At 40.3% G+C, this 18,801-nt stretch overlaps 2 protein-coding genes across 3 annotated transcripts in view; both read left to right on the top strand.

The window, feature by feature from the left end:
* Positions 1 to 2,178: 2,178 nt before the first annotated feature.
* bap1 (BRCA1 associated protein-1 (ubiquitin carboxy-terminal hydrolase)) lies at positions 2,179 to 10,520 on the top strand. Of its 2 annotated transcripts, none has more exons than XM_061069443.1 (17): positions 2,179 to 2,371; positions 2,694 to 2,723; positions 2,849 to 2,903; positions 3,613 to 3,745; positions 4,210 to 4,329; positions 4,671 to 4,732; positions 4,867 to 5,009; positions 5,129 to 5,207; positions 5,306 to 5,429; positions 6,146 to 6,275; positions 6,396 to 6,529; positions 6,818 to 6,948; positions 7,092 to 7,555; positions 7,747 to 7,967; positions 8,166 to 8,258; positions 8,353 to 8,425; positions 9,555 to 10,520. In XM_061069443.1, exons 1-17 carry the CDS (start codon positions 2,335 to 2,337, stop codon positions 9,686 to 9,688), a joined length of 2,163 nt encoding a protein of 720 aa, XP_060925426.1. In that variant the 5' UTR covers positions 2,179 to 2,334; the 3' UTR covers positions 9,689 to 10,520. The 2 variants fall into 2 exon arrangements, with proteins under 2 accessions (XP_060925426.1, XP_060925425.1); XM_061069442.1 differs by having other exon boundaries at positions 7,744 to 7,967.
* Positions 10,521 to 12,528: 2,008 nt separating this feature from the next.
* The window catches only part of bsnb (bassoon (presynaptic cytomatrix protein) b), a 58,473-nt gene continuing 52,200 nt past the window's right edge, over positions 12,529 to 18,801 (top strand). Inside the window, exons 1-2 of the mRNA XM_061069145.1 lie at positions 12,529 to 12,716; positions 17,844 to 18,228. Coding sequence (XP_060925128.1) covers positions 12,529 to 12,716; positions 17,844 to 18,228 — 573 coding nt within the window. The remainder of the gene's footprint in view (positions 12,717 to 17,843; positions 18,229 to 18,801) is intronic.

The raw sequence follows: 18,801 nt of genomic DNA, 5'->3' as shown, positions 1-18,801 counted from the left end.
ATAATTATGACTTACCATCTCATTATTATGAGATACTGACTGCAGGGTCTGTCATGCAAGTCAAATGTTGTATTTCTGTTACAGTGGCGGGCGTAGTTATCATTAACTCAAACCTTAACTTGACTTCACTGAGTTCCCAGCCTCTCTACCACTGCTCACCTGCTCTGCTGCAACCCGCCCACAGTCAGACACTAAGTCATAATTATGAGATAGTATCTCATTATTATGAGATAGTATCTCATAATTATGAGATGCTAAGTCATAATTATGAGATGCTAAGTCATTATTATGAGATGCTATCTCATAATAATGAGATACTAAGTCATTATTATGAGATACGGATTGTGGGCGGGGCGCCACAGAGCAGGGAACCCGAGGCTGAGCGGGTGCGGGGACAGCAGCCTTACTCGCGGAAGTGGGCGACTGTGCATCGATACAGAGACATAACAGGATCGATCCATGTTTTCTGCTCCGTTCATTGTCTTAGCGATGTGCTGCCGCTGAATAATTATAACAAGCGCTGCTCCAGCATCAGAACAGACGCTCATTAAAAGTCCGGTCGTCCTGTGTGTGTCTGTGTCTGCTTCCGCCTCACTTCCCTCTGACCCGCGCTCACTTCACACTTTAACAATAAACACCAGCACCGATCACAACTTATTAGGACACGTACAGGACTGATGTTTACTTTGTGTTTGTTTGAGTTCATGAAACACGTGTTGTGTGGAGCTGGGGACTACGTGCACACGGTGTTTAAACATGTGTTTCGTAACGTGAGATGTAACGTGACGCGCACAGTACAGGACCGTCAGCGTTAAAGTGACGGAGCGATCCGAAGTCTTGATCGGTCATCATCGAATAATTACTAAAAAATACATGTGATTATCAGTTTTAGTGAAGAGGAATAGAGACAAGCATACACACACACACACACACACACACACACACACACACACACACACACACACACACACGCAGACTCGCATGACAGACCCTGCAGTCAGTATCTCATAATAATGAGATGCTAAGTCATAATTATGAGATATTATGTCATAATAATGAGATACTATCTCATAATAATGAGAAGCTAAGTCATAATTTTGAGATACTATCTCATAATAATGAGATGTTAAGTCATAATTATGAGATGCTAAGTCATAATTATGAGTTACTATCTTATAATAATGAGATGCTAAGTCATAATTATGAGATAGTATCTCATAATAATGAGATGCTAAGTCATAATTATGAGATGCTAAGTCATAATTATGAGATAGTATCTCATAATAATGAGATGCTATCTCATAATAATGAGATGTTAAGTCATAATTATGAGATACTATCTCATAATAATGAGATACTAAGTCATAATAATGAGATGCTAAGTCATAATTATGAGATACTATCTCATAATAATGAGATGCTAAGTCATAATTATGAGATACTATCTCATAATAATGAGATACTAAGTCATAATTATGAGATGCTAAGTCATAATTATGAGATACTAAGTCATAATAATGAGATACTATCTCATAATAATGAGATGCTAAGTCATAATTATGAGATACTATCTCATAATAATGAGATAGTATCTCATAATAATGAGATGCTAAGTCATAATTATGAGATAGTATCTCATAATAATGAGATACCAATTTTTTTTTTTTTCATCACAGTGGCGGAAATGGGCTTCCATAATTAGGAAATCCGGCAATTACATTTTTCATAATTTTAAATCATATGCTATGAATTGTAAAGGTTTCAGATCATTTTATTCTCTTGACACTCAACAAAACTCCTGTGTGGTGTGTGTTAGTTTCTATTCTGTATATTTATGTCAAATGTTTCATCTTCACATTACACACACATTTTTCTCGCAGCAGCTTGTATGATAGCTCTCACTGTCCATGGTATTTGCAATATGAATAAAGTTGTTCTCATGTGTTTACATAACGTAATACGTTACCTGGTTATCATTCTTTCTTTAATTTGGAAAAAAACTCTTTTGTATTTATTTAAATGTACGCTTTTGCCCCCAATGAACAAAATGTGTATCGATTAATTAATTGGATAATTTCTTCCTGTTTAGCGGTGTGTGTGTTTTTTTATTAGCCGTGTTCTGACAACCGGAAGTTACAGCTAACGAGCCGGACGCTCGTCGCGTGTTGATGACGCCGCCTCGAACGCGGCCAGTTCTGTCTATTGTGTTTATGTTGAGCTCTGCACAGTTTTCTTGTGAATGGACGCAGCGTCACGGTTAAAGTTTGTTACCTCTCCTGACGCCATGGACTGGAAAACCTCTTAGATAGCGATCACCTGTGCTCACATGCAAACATGAACAAAGGCTGGCTGGAGCTCGAGAGCGACCCGGGTGAGAACTGTCGACACACACACACACACAACACAAAGCTAACTAACGCTAGCTTACACATTCAAGAACACACAGGGACAGCTTAGCTTCTTTAGCATTTTGATATATAACACCCGGAAAGAATGTTTAGTCCACTATGCGATTAAAACATGTATGAAGAGAATGTCAACGTGTAATGTGTTGTACAAGTTGATAGTAGTATACAAAGGGCGAATTATGAGGAGTAAAATTAGCTCTTTACTATAATACAAGGGTGTGTAATTTCTTTCAGTCAGTGTTGTGTTGTTTATTGTGTCCTAAATAAAATGCTTTGTACTTTCAGGGCTGTTCACTCTGCTGGTGGAAGATTTTGGTAAGTAGCTCGTTTACAGCAGCTAAACCTCTTGCTATGCTGCAGTGTAAAAAGCCGACACACAGATTTTGTGTATGTGGATGAATGAAACTAAGTGTTTCTTTGCATGTGTATATATTTTGCAGGTGTGAAAGGTTTCCAGGTAGAGGAAATCTATGATCTTCAGAGCAAATGTCCAAGGTATGTTACTTGGTTCCAGTAATGGGTCGTGATGAATCAAATCAACACACTGCAGTTTTTGGGAGCTCGTCAACAAAGTGCGGAATTGTTATTTAGCAGGTACCTGGTCACAAAATGCTGCTCAACACAGCATGGTAAGGAATTAGCGATGTGAGGCTACTTTAGATTAATAATGATGTTTCAGCAACAAATGAAAACGCAAAGACCAAACTGTCTGCAAGTCTTTATCAGCTAAAATGGGACGATTACATTTTTTTTTAAATCAAATTTGTTTTAATTTCTTTCTTAATCACTCATAATGCCGTAAAGACATAAAGACTGTTAAGTTTATATAAGAAGCATTTCATCTGACCTATATTAAGGGAGATGTGGTTTGTCAAATTCCTCCTCAAAAAATTCCAACTTCGTTAGCCCATATCTCCCTCAATTGCACAATCCAAGTGACACAAAGTTTTGTTTCCATAGTTTTGTCATATGACCAAACCAGCACATCAAATATAATTAATATCTGCAACGATGTGACCTGAAAGTAAAATGATTTGACACACAATGGCCGTAGTGTGTAGTAAAGTCTCTTGGTGATAACGCATGAATCAAGTCAGTTGACATTCAAGCTCATGTCTGTGATTAAACAACTCCCTCTTTCTCACATCTTGCTAGACTTATTTTAGCAACAATATAAAATCTTTGTCTTAATTTTATTTTTCAGTCCTGTGTATGGGTTCATCTTCCTGTTCAAGTGGATCGAGGAACGTCGATCCAGGAGGAAAGTCAACACTTTGGTGGATGAGACCTCTGTCATCGATGAGGAAATTGTAAATGATATGTTCTTTGCTCATCAGGTAAGTGTTCTGATTGTAGAAGTCAATAATCAATGTCGTTATTGCCGTGATCATTTTTTTTGGTGGTGGGCAATTATAGAACAAATTGTTTTTACCACAGTTATAAAATACGTAGTCGTTTTTTAATAGCTGCCATGTGAAAATTGTAATAGAAATGTAATACGTACATTTTATGAACTCTATCATTTGTAAAACATTCTTATTTTGGCTAAAGGCCATAATAAGTAGTATTAGACATTTAATGAAGTGGTTGATGATAAAATTCAATAAATATATATTTATATTCAACACCATTGGTTGGTAATGTAAGAACATATCATTACTGTAACAATAAGAAATTGCATATTGTAGCTCTCCAGTGTCCTTAGTTGTGTGTTCGTGTCTTACCATAATGCAAAAAAGGTTTTATTAACAAACTCTAAATTTGACCTTTTTGTTTTCTGTGCTGTAATTTTTGTATTTAGCTTATACCGAATTCATGTGCCACCCACGCCTTGTTGAGTGTGCTCCTGAACTGCTGTGGTGTCGAGCTTGGCACCACTCTGAGTCGCATGAAGGCTTTCACAAAAGGCTTTAGTCCAGAGGTAAGTTGTTTGTTGTACTTGTTCACAAAGTTCTGTTATTTTATTTATCTTATAACAGAAAATAATAATGACACTCTTGGTGGAAATGAGAATTTAGATAATTGAAATATATGGTTCTCATGCATATTGAATATACAATGGTAAAATCCTGCAGAGCTTCCCAGGCTTATTCAAACACATTTTGGACCTCGACCATAATTTAAAGTCAGGACATTTCTTCATTTCACCATCAACCATCACCATCTTGGTCTCAGCTGCTCACTTTAAATGCCATCTTTCCCTTTCTCTTTTACTTTCTCTCTCCATTTTTCCTCACTCTCATGTTTTAATGTTACTTTCAGAGTAAAGGTTACGCAATAGGAAATGCCCCAGAGCTTGCCAGAGCACACAACAGCCATGCCAGGTATGTTACAGCCAGTGGCTCAGTTTTTAAATATATGTGTTCTCTCTGATCCTGTGGGGTAAAAAAAAAAAGCGAGGTGGCAGGCTTTGTTCATTCATCAGTTTTCTAAGCTTTCTTTCCCTGTTTCTATGGAGACCGGAGCCCAGGCACCTGCCTGAGAAACAGAATGGAATCAGTGCAGTGCGAACAATGGAAGCGTTCCATTTTGTGAGCTATGTGCCCATCAAAGACCGTCTCTTTGAGCTCGATGGACTCAAGGCTTACCCCATTGACCATGGTAAGACTCATAATGACATAGAAACACTGTGTCATGTCCTGGTTTCGTCTGTCTGTGACACGGTGCTGTTCAATCAATGCATCTGTACAAAGTTGTCACTTAAATACATTATATTGTAGGGCCTTGGGGAGAGGAGGAGGAATGGACTGATAAAGCTCGGCGAGTTATCATGGAGAGGATTGGACTGGCCACTGCTGGGTAAGTCCTGAACCAGTTGGCTCAGTCAGAAGTGGTTCACCTTCTACAAACACACCCCCAGCGCTCTTTTCTAATGCTGCTGCTCTGCTATTTTACAGTGAGCCATACCATGATATCCGCTTCAACCTGATGGCGGTGGTGCCTGACCGCAGAGTTAAGTACGAGTCCAAACTGGAGATTCTGAAGAGAAATCGACAGACTGTTCTCGAGGGTCTACAGAAGGTAACAAAGTGCCAGAGGCTTCATCACAGGCAACTCTAAATATTCCAATGTTCTCAGTGGCAGAATAGGGGGCCAAGTTGAAATGATGTTAACGTGTTAAGATGACAGAGCAAAGTTAATTTATTTTATAATTAAAACCCTCATTCCTAATACTCGTACTAATTTTATGAGCATATTAAGTTTTTATGTAGTGTGACTAAGTGGAAATGTGTTAAAGAAATTAGAAAGAACCGAACCTTCACCAAGTTAATCTCCTTCGTCATAAAAACTGTTATAGATATAGTAGTGTGGAATATCTTCAGTATGTTTTTATGTCTCCCCACCTCTGAAAGTCAGGGCTAGAAGCAATTATATTTTTGGGTTGTCGTCTGTCCGCCTGTGTGTCTGTCTCCTGAACGTCATATCACAGAAATCCATCAGTGTCTTGAAATTTGGCAAAAACACTCAAGAATGATTTAAATAGATTTTGGATCAAGCCCATTGTAAAGTAACAAAATGCAACTGTGAGAAATGTCCAGATAAATGTCTTATAGGACAAAATGATGAAAGTGAGTTGTGAGTTTTAGTTAACCCCATAATGTAGTAGCACGGCGGGGGTGGGGGTATGTGTGACCATATTACCTGTAACTTGATCGGTTGGCAGAGACATACTGTATAAATGTGATGTGGTAATTCTAATTTGAGGGGGCAATTAAAAGACTTTGACATGACTTCAGATGATCAGGCTCACCCAGCCGGAGCTGGTTCATGACAAGAAGCAGCAGGACTCCCCTTCACCTGATGACACCAAAGTGATCAAGAAAGAGACAGATGTGGAGCCAATTACATCTAAGGGGGCAGCTCCAGGTATTGTCTTTGGATTTCTTTGAATTTATCCTGTAAACTGTGTAAATCTAATACATATAAACACATGGACTTTTGTTGAAGATTCAGTGGATCAGTCTAAGATCTCTCCTATTTCTTCAGGAAACACTAAGGTCATGGGCAAACCAACAGTCCCCTCTGGAGGAGGTACTCAGCAGGTCACCAGTCCCAACCAGACTGTTCAACGTCTGCCTGCTTTCCTGGACAACCACAACTACGCCAAGCTTCCGATGCAGGTACGTGTTTTTGCCTAAGGAAGATTTTCGATGTTTTATAAGTTATAAATGTGCTGATGATTCGATTTCTGTTGATTGTGTGCTCAGGACCTACAGTAGCACTTTAAAGCATTTATTTTATTTGTTTCAGAAGAAATACATTTGATCTTTGTAAGACAGGAAGGGTTATTACTCAATACTCTCACTTTTCTACTGTAAGATTTTCTTTTTCTTCTCATTTCCTGTCTTTAGAGTCAGCCCAACATAAAATGATTTATGTGGAGTTTTATTGAAGTTTCTTATTGACAGGAGGAGGAGGATCTCGCTGCTGTAGTTGGTCGCTCTCGGATATTGGGGCCTCCCAAACCATCATACTCCGATGATGAAGACTATGAGGATGAAGAGGAAGAAGTAACTGGTTCTACAAGCACTTCGAACAGGTTTGTGGTGAGATGTGTGTATAGGTGTAATTGCATCATGTTACCTATTGTGATCTGACAAAGCAAAAACTTGCTTCACTCGTATTTAAACGTCCAGTTCATACACCTTTCTAAGATATATCCTAATGTTTGATTTTGTGTAGGTTTAGGCGGAAAGCAAGTCTGCGTTCACGACCAGGACGGGCTGTGACTGGAATGGAAAGCCAGATTGCTTTGACTGTCTTGGCTGAGAAACTGAAGAAAGAGGCCCAGAAGAAAGAGGCCCTAAATACACCTCTCTCCGTACGCACAGAGGGCCGCACGGGGGGCATTTGTATCACATCTGCTTCACAGCCCTCCCCCACGCCCAGCAACGAAAGCACCGACACAGCCTCCGAGATCGGCAGTGCCTTCAACTCCCCACTGCGCTCGCCTGCACGCTCGCAGGCTGCGACACGGCCGTCCAGTCCGGTTGCATCCCATCTGTCCCGTGTGCTGTTTGGGGAAGATGAAAGTCTCAGGCTGGACTCTAGACATAACCGTGCTGTGAGAGAACTGGGTCCCTCTGTCAGCGTAGCCATGTTACACCTTCAGGAGGATGGAAACATCTATGCTCTGCCTCCATCTGGTGAGTACATATAATTGTTACTGTCGTCCGTGTCAGTGCCTCTGCTGAAGTAAGCATTTGATCACATGATATTACACTCAAAGCATTTTAATCAAGACAGTAGAGGTAAACGGTTTTGACTGGCCCATAATGAGGATAGCGGACACTACTTTTAATAGTGGATTGTTCCTTTTTTCCCATCTGTACAGTAGATTGTGCTGCTGAGGGTACAAAGCAACCTGAGAAGATAAAGGAGGAAGAGCAAGCAGGAGTGGTAGCAGGAGAGAAGGAGGGAGAGAAGCAGGGACCATCTGTAAAGGTGAAAGAAGAGGAGAGCAAAGATGGAGCAGAGGTGAAACCCAGCAAGGAAAAACTCCCTGCTACGGATACTGCTGCAGGCAGCAAGCCCGCCGGGGAGAAGTATTCACCAAAAGTAAGTCCAGAAAAATCCACTGTGTTATAATGTACTGTTATATGTGATATGCTTATCAGCCTCCTTCAATTTATTTTGTGTCACTCTACCCACTTTTCTTGCTTGTTCTGCCAATTAGGGAGCTCATCTCTGAAGCTGTGTTCTAAAAATATGCAGCAAACAAACATTCAGCCGTTCATCTTAGTGTGTCTCTTGCAGGAGCTGCTTGCACTGCTTAAGTGTGTAGAAGCCGATATCTCAAATTATGAGGTGTATCTAAAGGAAGAAGTGGAAAAGAGAAAGAAATACAAAGTAGGTTTTGATTACCTGTTATCAGTCCAATATCCTCGGTGTGATGTATATTGTAATTGTTTTTAATCGGAATGGTTTGTTTTCATTTCTTCAGATAGACGATCAGAGGAGGACACACAACTATGATGAGTTTATCTGCACCTTTATTTCAATGCTGGCCCAAGAAGGTAAATCTAATTACCGCTTTTACTACGTGTCCTATGAATATATTTTGTTTTATCTTTCCCAATTCCATCAAAATTAAATTAAACCTCTTTAGAAGTTGTATTTAAATTCCTGGCTCCCAGTTGTGGATAATTTGTGTCCAAATCTTTTAACTTATCTTTATTCACATCAGACCATATCTTTAAGTATTAGAATAAAACCCTGAACGAAACCATGGAGTCACTTAAGGCCCTGTTCAGATCTGGTTATAACATCTGTCCTTAGAGATCCGACCACACGTAGTCAGCTTCATATTAATCTCATCACACCTGGCATGAGAACGTGACCTGAATTTGTCTCCCATGACCACTTGGGATTTGATCTCACTTCCATGCTCTGTATTTAAATAAACACGCAGGTCATTTATGTTTGCAAACTCCAAATTATGTAGTTTTACCCAGTTTGTTTGTATGTCAGCCTGAGTGAGAGAAATAGATTACAAACGAGGGGAGTTAGGAGGGGCGGAGTGGATCAATGAGCTACACACACATCTGATGATGATCAGTGTTGATGTTGTGGACACAAGTAAATCAACGTAAATAAATAATCTTAGAATGCCGTGGTTCAGAGGACGTAAGCTGAGTAGTTGATCTGTTATAAGTGGCCAATGATGCATTTGCGTTCACAAAGCATTAATTAAGAAAGTGGTCTGAGTGATCGGGTCTCAGAATGCATTGAGGGCACATTTAGGTGCGTTTAGACCATTTGTTATTGGATCAGTCAAGACTGATGTGAATGGGGTCTTAGATTCTTGCCAAAATGGGGAAGAAAAGAGAAAATAATTAGCCTTACTGCTCCCTGAAGGAGGATATGTTACACACCGACAATTAAGGAACCAGTTAACATTTATACAGTTAAATATATACTCTCAAGCAGGACTACATACAAATGCATTTCTGCTTTTCCACCTTAAGAAAACATGCACAAAACACAGCAGGTGTGACGTTACTACACATACTTTCATTACATAATCATTCAAGAGAAGGACTAAAATTATGCTTAACAAATACCTAGTAATTTGCTAAAAATGTGTTGTTTTTTTAATTACAATTTCATGATTTACTCATTTCTTCAATCGGTATTGTCTTACAGGAATGTTGGCGAGTCTTGTCGAGCAAAACATTTCTGTGCGCCGTCGCCAGGGAGTAAGTATCGGCCGCTTGCACAAACAGAGGAAGCCGGATCGCAGGAAACGCTCTCGACCTTACAAAGCCAAACGCCAGTAATCACAAACAATCATAACGCCTGTAAGTTACCGAGAAAAATAAGCTGCTGCTCTCCTGAAGTCCTCATTCAGACGGAATCCTGTTGCATTTTACTCTCAGCCTCGTCTTGTTCATGACATCCACCATGTATTTGATCAGTTCTTTTATCCCATGTGTAAATATGTACCTCCATTTTAGACTCATTGTAAATTTTCTTCCCGTGCCAATGCTATCTACAGTTTGTAAATATGAAAAAAGGCATGTCCCCAACAATGCACCTGGTTGCTTTTTATTGAAACTTCTTCCCTGGAGTCATGTGGTCAATACAATACAGTGGATTTATCTTAAACACCTCTGTAAATCACACACTTTGGTGACCATAAGTCAGAATCTCTTCAGCTGTGTCCATCTCTGGTGATTTCACGGTGCCAATGAAGTATTGAATGTTTTGACGGAAAAGGTCACATTTTATTCATCCACAGCATTTCAGCCTCACTTTACTTCTTGTAAGTAATTCACTGTATAACATGAAAGAAAGCATATTTTAATCACATTCTTCATAGGTGCTTTTAATATCAAGAAGAAGTCACGATGCATCAGGTTTAGTTTGTTTTCCTTTTCATTGGAATGTCCAGTCCACTGAGAGTCTGTATGTATTTCTCTCGAGGTCCTGCGAATGAAAATCAAGCTCTTGTGTTATTTTTCTACCTGAACTGGATCTCAGAGTGAGTGAATATTAAATTGGTTGTGTGCAGTTGTGTGTTTTGTACATATGTATCTGTTAATGGCTCACTTGTACAATGAGTTCAGTCATTCTTTGTGCTTGCCAATTCATATTATAAATAAAGTAGGTGAAAATACCTCGCTATAATAAGTGTGTTTTGGGTTTTTGCAAAAGTCACCTGACTGTAGCGGTGGATCCATGATGATATGATTGTAAGATTTCCGCGATTGGCTTACAATTTTGGTGATCAAATTAATATTTATTGGATTAGGCTTATGAAAATGTTCATTTGATCAAACACATTTTATTGTAGTGACAGCTGGTGTACACTAGGGTGAGCAATCATTCAAAGAGGAAGGGGGTCACTTCAGATCCATCTCTCAGACAAAGCTGTGAGGAAATACCATTCACAATAAAATGAGCCTTGGTTTTGCTGCAGTAGTGTTGTTTTGTGTCACCAGGGCTTTGGTGCACATGTACTATATATACAGATGCATACGGTTTTTTTTTTCAGTTTGTGTTCTGTATCCTATAACATTCAGTTTTCATCAGTTTCTTTTTTCTAAATTAGATTTGTAGCAAAATACTGTTCATTTAAAGTTTTTATGGAGTTGTAGTAAACAGTCTTTTTCAACATAATTTACTCCTGGATATTCTCACCTTTTGACAAAACCATCACTCTTAAAATGTTCGTTTGATCACATCTGGATTTTGAGTTTTCTTTATTTGTCATTGCACACTATCAGTCTTACCTTTTAGATGTGTGAGTATTGGCATGATGATTTTTAATAATCACACATTCTCTCTGGCAGAGCAGTAAAGTATTCACAGTGGCCTGTGTGGGAGTCGGAGCTAAAAGAAAAATCCCCCTCAGCCACACATCTACAGCGGAGCAGATGTTTGAGTTAAATAAATCCATTCTGTACTGTTATGTCACCACTGTTTTCCTGTAATTTGTTTAGCTGGCTTCCTCATGATGAACCGAAGCTAACATAGTCACAATTTCTTACTTTTAAACCCCCAAGCCAATAAATGTGTGTCATCTTAGCTTTGACAGTAACAGCTTAATGGATTTTTAGAATAGTGAGTGATTCATCAATCAATGAATTGACTAATCGTTTCAGCTCTATAGTGATTCAGCAATGATCTAACTGCTATTGAAGGCAAGAGGTGACATTTTAGTAGCAGCCATAGCTTACTATTTCTGATGAGAAAAACTGTTATAGTCTGTTAGGACAATAATAGCAGAACATTTCTGATGGAAAAATGTAAAAAAAAACTGTTATACAGTCCAAACATGTATGAAAAGAACCAAGAACACTGTAAGCGGAGTAATAGATCACTATAAATAAATTATTTTGACAGAATTTGTATACTAACTATTCTTCGATCCATATAAACTGTTTATCACTATGTCTGTGATCAAAATAAGCTGTTTCCACTGTACACTAATGTGATGTTCATTTTACCTTATTGAAGTAAAATGATGAGTATTATCAAGATAATATGCGATTTTTCTACTGATCTGTCTATTATTTTTAGACAATCTTTTATTTTATAATAGTTAAAGTATATTATAGTTATAGTAAATATCAGAAAATAGGCCAAAAGATGACGTGAAATCCAACGCTTGAGACATCAACTTAAATTTTTCTACAGTTCCACTGAAGTCCTTGAAAAAAACATTGCTTAGAATAGAGCAAATAATAATTAATAAAGATCCCTCTCATCGAAATCTTACCCGCTGAACCTTTAATCAACCATGTCAGGTTAAACATGTAACATGAGCGTTCCTGTGTGTCTCTGGAAGGACTCACTATTCATGTCACAAGGGTGGGGGGTGGGGGGTCCCAGTCCCAGAGGTCCCCAGTCATGATGTGGGTGTGCGTGGTAGTTACTCGATATAAGGAGAGCAGCGGGAGCGCGCACGCACCGGCCTCTCGAGTTCCCACCCATTGCGTCAGCGCGCTCCCGTCTCTCCGTCAGCGCGCGTGCGTGCTCCGTGCAGGATGCTGACTTGTAGGTGATGATGGCGGAAGAGGAGCAGCGCTGAGTTTCCATCCGAGTTCTCCACCACAGCTGCAGCAGCACCTTCTCGACACCGTCTCCCCCCGCGTCGACACCCGCTCCCGAGGCGATGGGGAACGAGGCCAGCCTGGAGGGACAGGAGGGACAGGCGGGACAAGCGGGACAAGCGGGACAAGCGGGACAGGCCGGCCCCGGCGTCCCCGCGGCGGGGGCTCCGGCTTCCATTTCAGCACCAGCGGACTGTGGACAGCTCCTCAAGCCCAGCAATGGGGCTGGACCCGGCCCGGGGATTAACAGGTAGCCGTGGTAGCTATAGCAGGCTGCGGGGCGGAAATCAGGGCGGACACACGGCGTGTAAGGGGGGGCTTCCGTGCATCTGTGCAGATATAGGATCAGCCGAGTCCGTGGAGATAGACCTGAATGGGTGCTTAATTATTTATTTCTATATCCTTGTCAACACAATTCACCAACAGACCCCTTTTTTTCTGACCGGTTCTCCGCCCTGTTAGTGAGTTTGGGTCCAAGTCAAATGTGAATGAGCTTTCGATGTAGATAAGGCAACGTAGATATACTGTGTTTCTGCATATATCTACCAGACGATTCAATGGGGATTTCTACGCCCGTTTTCACGCATCCGTAGCTCATGAAAGATCGTATTAAGGCAAGTTCGTAGTAAACCTTAAAAATAGATCTTATAGATACAAATGTCCCTTATAGCTGCAGGTTGATAAATAAATTAGAAATGCAGACATGTGCACTGGATCTGACGCTGAGAGATCCAGTCGCTTCCATTGCAGGAACGACTCCCTGAACATGCCTCGACGTGGAAACCAGTAAATACACAGACTCATTGTGAGAAATCACCTTTGAGCAGACGTCTGTGTAGACTGATGACAGCGGTGTATAGGGTGACAGGGCTGCCATCAAACGTCATTGTGAGCACACGACCGTAACGCAATATGTGCCTCATTTATCAGATCTGAATTCATATCGACATGGAAATTGTTTTTCACTACCGCCAGCTGCACAGAGGAGGCTCACTCCTTCTGGAGGAGTGGTGTTGCATGTCTCTAGAAGAAATCCAGCCTGAACCCAGACACTCAAACAGCGCTACACACATTTTTATGGCACTTACATATATGCAAAACATCGCCATCGTTGGCTTATATCAAACAATGTAGGCTGATAAAAGATTTGCCTTTCCACCCCCCATAAACCAGCTCAGAATGTGTGTGCGTAATGGCATAGTAGGTCTGTATTTTCTGTGTGGGTGTGTGAAAGGGATTACCCCTCCAACAAGATCTGATATTGCCTTAATTACACAGTTCAACAGTTGTAGACCTGAATAGGCACAAGCGGAGGCAACAGCTGCATCTTGGATTTGCTGCAGCTGCTCTCGGTTTCTCTCTGTGTGCATTTGTCATCCATATAGATCCATAGATCCCTGCATATGTTGTTCATCACAGACAGATTGCTTGATTATGTAAGTGATTGTGAGGTGTAACAGTGAGCTATGTGTACGCAGAGTCTACATTATTCTGTATTTCCGCTGTGGGGCAGGTTTAAAGGGCCGTAGCTCCCATGTAACCTCATGATTCTTTTATATCTTGATTTCTCTCTGGTATATTAAGGTGCCTCATAAATGTGACTGTGAGAGCCGAATGTGCCGAGAGACACAGTGAGAGATGACAGGGAGCGAGAGAGTATATCATGAGGCTGATTGAAGTGTCGTTCTTCAGATCATGGCACGTTCAGTCTGGACATTTCCCATTCACCAGAAAAGAACCTGAGAGAGTGTGAAGAACAAATGAAACGGTGGCTGGGTGCGAGACTGAAGATAGGAGACTTTCATCTTAATTAAACTGAGCTGCAGCGTTTTATGAGTTTGCCTACTCATACGAATGGGGCATAATATGCTATACGTGTATAACACATCATGCAGAAGTGAAGTCCATATATGCATTTAGCTAAATTTAAGATCATTTAACCTTTGTATTCATTGCAATCCAAGACCATAGAAATAGAAGACCTTTCAGATAAGGGAGTCACCCTATTCTTGTTTTACTGTAATCCTGCAGCATTTGAGGAAATACTGCCTTGTGTTTAAAAAAAAACATAACAAGCCACAAATATTTCCTATGTTCACAACAATGTGCTCATTAAGAGGGTCGATGGCTGAAGTGGTAGAGCAGGTTGGTCGCTATTCCCCGTGCTGGCGATTTGACCCCCACAAAGCCAGGTTGTGTCAGGAAGGGCGTCTGGCAGAAACAACTGACGCCAAATCAAACAAGTGGAAGGTGATCCACTGAGGTGACCCCCTCATGGAAGCAGCCAAAAGGCAACAACACAACAAGATTGTCTGCCTTTTGCTTTGCTCCATCAGGCAATATCGTATTTTATCGAATGCTCATAGAGATGCTGCATCCAGTGTCTGGAACACATGGCACTGATGTTACGTCAAGTCATGTAAATCAATAAAAATCTAAAATCCAGGAGAAACCCAAACAAAAACTATGGTCCATTTAAGAACTAATGAAAAATAATGGATGTAGTAATGGTTTTAAACTAAGTGTACATACGGTAGGCTTCATAATTAATTCACCTTCAGCAAAGCATTGTACAATATGTAGGCTACATAAACCAAATCACAGCTCATACAAATATAGCATACACTGTTCTCAGTGTTTATGACAGCTGCACGACACAGGGAATTAATGTCTATTCCTGAGAAACTGGCAGTGAAGCATTGTTGTCCAGATGTCCAAACACAGAAGCTACACTTCGGTTTAAAATGTATCAAACAACAAAGCTTATGAAAAGCACAATTATTACACTTTTGCACATTTGTGTTCTGTATGATCCCTTTTCCTTCTGCATGATTGCAGCACAGTAGCGTTCTGCTGGTTTTCTGAAATCTAGCAATCATGCATTTGTCACCAGTTTGGACAAAATGTCGTATATGAAATCTACAATACTATAACCTTGGGGAAAAAGGGAGCAAAGCTCGTGTTTCACAAACAGATGCCCGGCGGCCACAGCATGAACAAATAAATCCGTCCTGAAGTCAAGCAATTTAAGTCAAAAGTATTTCTTCTTCAAAAAAACCAACCTTCTTTTCAGCATTTTACGAAAAATGCATTGTATGGATTTTTTTGATATACGCCACCTGATGCCTATAAAATGTTTATGGCTCAAAGCTGAACATTTGAACACGTGTAAGTCTGATGCATCTTCTAGTTTTCTGCTTTGACCTTTAAGTATTACTAAAGGGACACCACCAGATAGATTTTCCCTCAGAGGCCTCAGTTTCCCAGCTTCATTTCCAATGGACAGAGGTATAAATCAATAAGAAACATGTAGTATCTCCATTATAGGGATACTGATACTGACATGATATACTGTATACCTGGCTAAAATTAAGCACATGTCTATCAGATCATTTCCCCTACATCGCCTGAAGAGGGAAATTGCACAACTTGGCTTTCATTTTGAAGTGTTAATTGTTATGTGAAACAACTATCTCTCGTGAGGATAGTGAATATATTTAGACTTAAGTTGTCTGCCCACTTTGTCGATGGTCTGTAGCTTTATTGTTGTCCGTAAAAGTCCAGTTAAGCCTCAAACAAAGTGAGAGAGGTGGCTAACCCGGCGTCAGGATTGTGTTGAATTCCAAGTGGAACCGTGCAGCGATGGTTTGAAAAGGACAGGATTTCCCTGATGGGCTCACCTCCGTGCTCACAGGACTCCAGTGTGGTAACTTGTGTGCACTGAGGTTAGAGTTGAGCAGCAGCTCAAGTCATCAGCCGTGACTCACAGTTGCTAACCTGCTCTGTTTTAATTCCTTTATTTCCATCTCTCTCTCAGTGCGGATGCAGGTTTGAGAATGATGGGAACGTCAATTACAAGATCTAAGTTGTTATGACGATGGAAATCCGACATTCCGCTTTAACTATTGACAATAATGTCTGAGAGCCGTCATGATGAGCAGGAAAATCAAAAGTTGACTGTACTGTTGTCTGATGCACCATCTTTGTTCTGAACACATACAACTGGTGCCAGAACAGAAAAGCTTCAGAGTGAAAACAAGCCACAAGGAGCACTTCACAGAACGTTAGAGAGGCTGTATCAAATATTTAGTATCGGCCTCTCAGTTGGCCAATGTTTGAGTAGTCTGATATTTCCCATAGTGAACAACCATAAAATCTTTTAATGGTGTGTGGATCTCACAGCTGAACGATTCCAAATCATACCACTCCAAAAGAAGTACTGCTGCTTCTCCAGACAAAGTTACTGGTATTAAAAAAACAAGGTAAAAATCATTAAATGCAGCTAATTGGGAATATACACTTAAAAAGAAATAAGCCACATTTTAAATTTATTTGCATCCCTAAAATGTTACAAGATCTATAAACTAGGCTGATTCAATAACAAACAAAGCCCTCTACCTGTGCCACATAAAATCCTCAGTCACTAACTCCACCTTTCCCTTCCCCTCACTGTTATTCGCCTACATTCTTCTCTAATCAGCTCCCTCACTAATGCTGAGCAAATATGAATTATGGTATTTCTATGAAATATAGTTTAGTATATATAGAATTTAGTCAACTTTAAATTGTTCATGATTCTGCCCCTGTGGGGACATTTTGAGGGACTTTCAATTTGTCTTAGTGGGACTTTGTGTTAATTTATATAGACTTAATTGACTTTTTGTATAATTGGATGTTTAGACTTGTTTAGTGTTTATAGATTTTAGCCTTTTTATTTACTTGTGTTTCGATTTAAATCTCAGTTATATGCTCTTTGAGTTTATTAGCTCCTGTTTTACTTTGTAGCTTCTTTCCCTGTGCGTCTCCCTCTTGCTTTACTCTTTGTCCAGTTTCCTCCTCTGTGGTCATCTGTTGCCTCCTGTTGTTTCCTGTTTTGTTCATTTGGGTTTTGTTGTTTCTGTGTTTGGATAATTGGTTTTACTGCCACAGGGTAGCTGAATTTTAATTTCACACATTATACCTGCATTGCCATTTGTTCTGCTTTTTGGGTCCTCAAAGCCCAAAACCTGACAAGCTCTTGACTTGATTGTTTTAATGTAGAAAGTTTGCATTGTGTGCCATATGGAACCACTGTGGGCTGTTTGTATACGAATTAAGAAGGTTCAAGGATTTTAAAAGTTTTCTTAGCAAATTTTCTAACAAATGTGAAATTTAGTGTGGAGTACTGAGCTGAAATGCCAAACATGAAAGAACAAGAAATTCTAAACCTTTGTAAAATGTTGTAAGTCAAGCTATAGATGAGATCAGTTATGACACTATATCATAGTCAAATTAACTGTATTTAAAAAAATATAGATTTTAAAACAGTCAAACATCTTACCCAGGACCAAGGTCTTGTATTAACCACCTTGTGTGTTTTCTTTATCATCTCTGTTAGACCACCGCCATCAGACCCAGGGCCGAAAGCAGGGGTCCAGAGTGGTCACGGGACAGGGGACAGGCTCGCCTCCCACGACACCCCTCAGAATGCCGGACCTCCATCAGAGCAGGGCCAGGGTCATGTGGCCAGGAGGAATCTGCAGGTGGACGTGGGCGGCAGCAGGACTGGGAGGTCCCCTTCTGTGTCCCCAGACCGAGGCAGCCACCCCACCTCTCCTTACTCTGTGCCTCAGATTGCGCCCATGCCCAGCAGCAAGCTGTGCCCCGTCTGCAAAACAACCGACCTGACGGGCGCCGGTGATGACAACGTCAACACCTGCACACAGTGCCGCTCCACGGTGTGCAACCAGTGTGGTTTCAACCCCAACCCTCACCTCACAGAGGTAGGTGGTGCTGCTCTACCTCCCAAGGAACTCTTTATTTCGATTTTCACGTTTTTTAGGGATTCCTTGATATAGGGCCCAAATGTCTAAAATGTCTTTTAAGTCTCAGTTCTGAGTTGGTTAGTGGTTTTACTTTTTATTTTGCTCTAGTCTCATAGTATTTGACTTAATCACCAACCAACAAAGATTGGTCTGAATCTCTGATCCATATAAGCAGAATCTTTGAGTTATGAACAGTTACTATCTACCATGATGCATTCAGATAGAAAACAAAAACAGAATGAACTCAGGCATGTGTTTTTACAAAGTGGCCAAAGGCTGAAGAGAATAGAAGCAATAGGGTGGTGCTTGTGTTATCAAGCAGGTGTTCTCCTAAATGAAATAATCATATACAGATGTAAATAATTTACATAGCTTTCTGTAGACAACCAGGATATCTTTCAAGTCCCTGTGCTGTCAATCAGAACAAACAGGAACAGGGATCTTTGAGCCTCCAGGCTTTGTTTGATGTAACACGTATTTCCCCAGTGTGATGCTCTATACATAAACATATATGAGTCATGTCTAGTGCGT

Source organism: Limanda limanda, chromosome 4, assembly GCF_963576545.1.
Source record: "Limanda limanda chromosome 4, fLimLim1.1, whole genome shotgun sequence".
NCBI lineage: Eukaryota > Metazoa > Chordata > Actinopteri > Pleuronectiformes > Pleuronectidae > Limanda > Limanda limanda.
This window is presented reverse-complemented; position numbering and strand designations above follow the sequence as displayed.

Coding starts and splice junctions, on each gene's coding strand:
- bap1 (XM_061069442.1), top strand. CDS start 2,335: ATGAACAAAGGCTGGCTGGAGCTCGAGAGCGACCCGG. Junction 5,430..6,145: donor TTCTCGAGGGTCTACAGAAG/GTAACAAAGTGC, acceptor ACATGACTTCAG/ATGATCAGGCTCACCCAGCC. Junction 7,556..7,743: donor CTATGCTCTGCCTCCATCTG/GTGAGTACATAT, acceptor CCATCTGTACAG/TAGATTGTGCTGCTGAGGGT.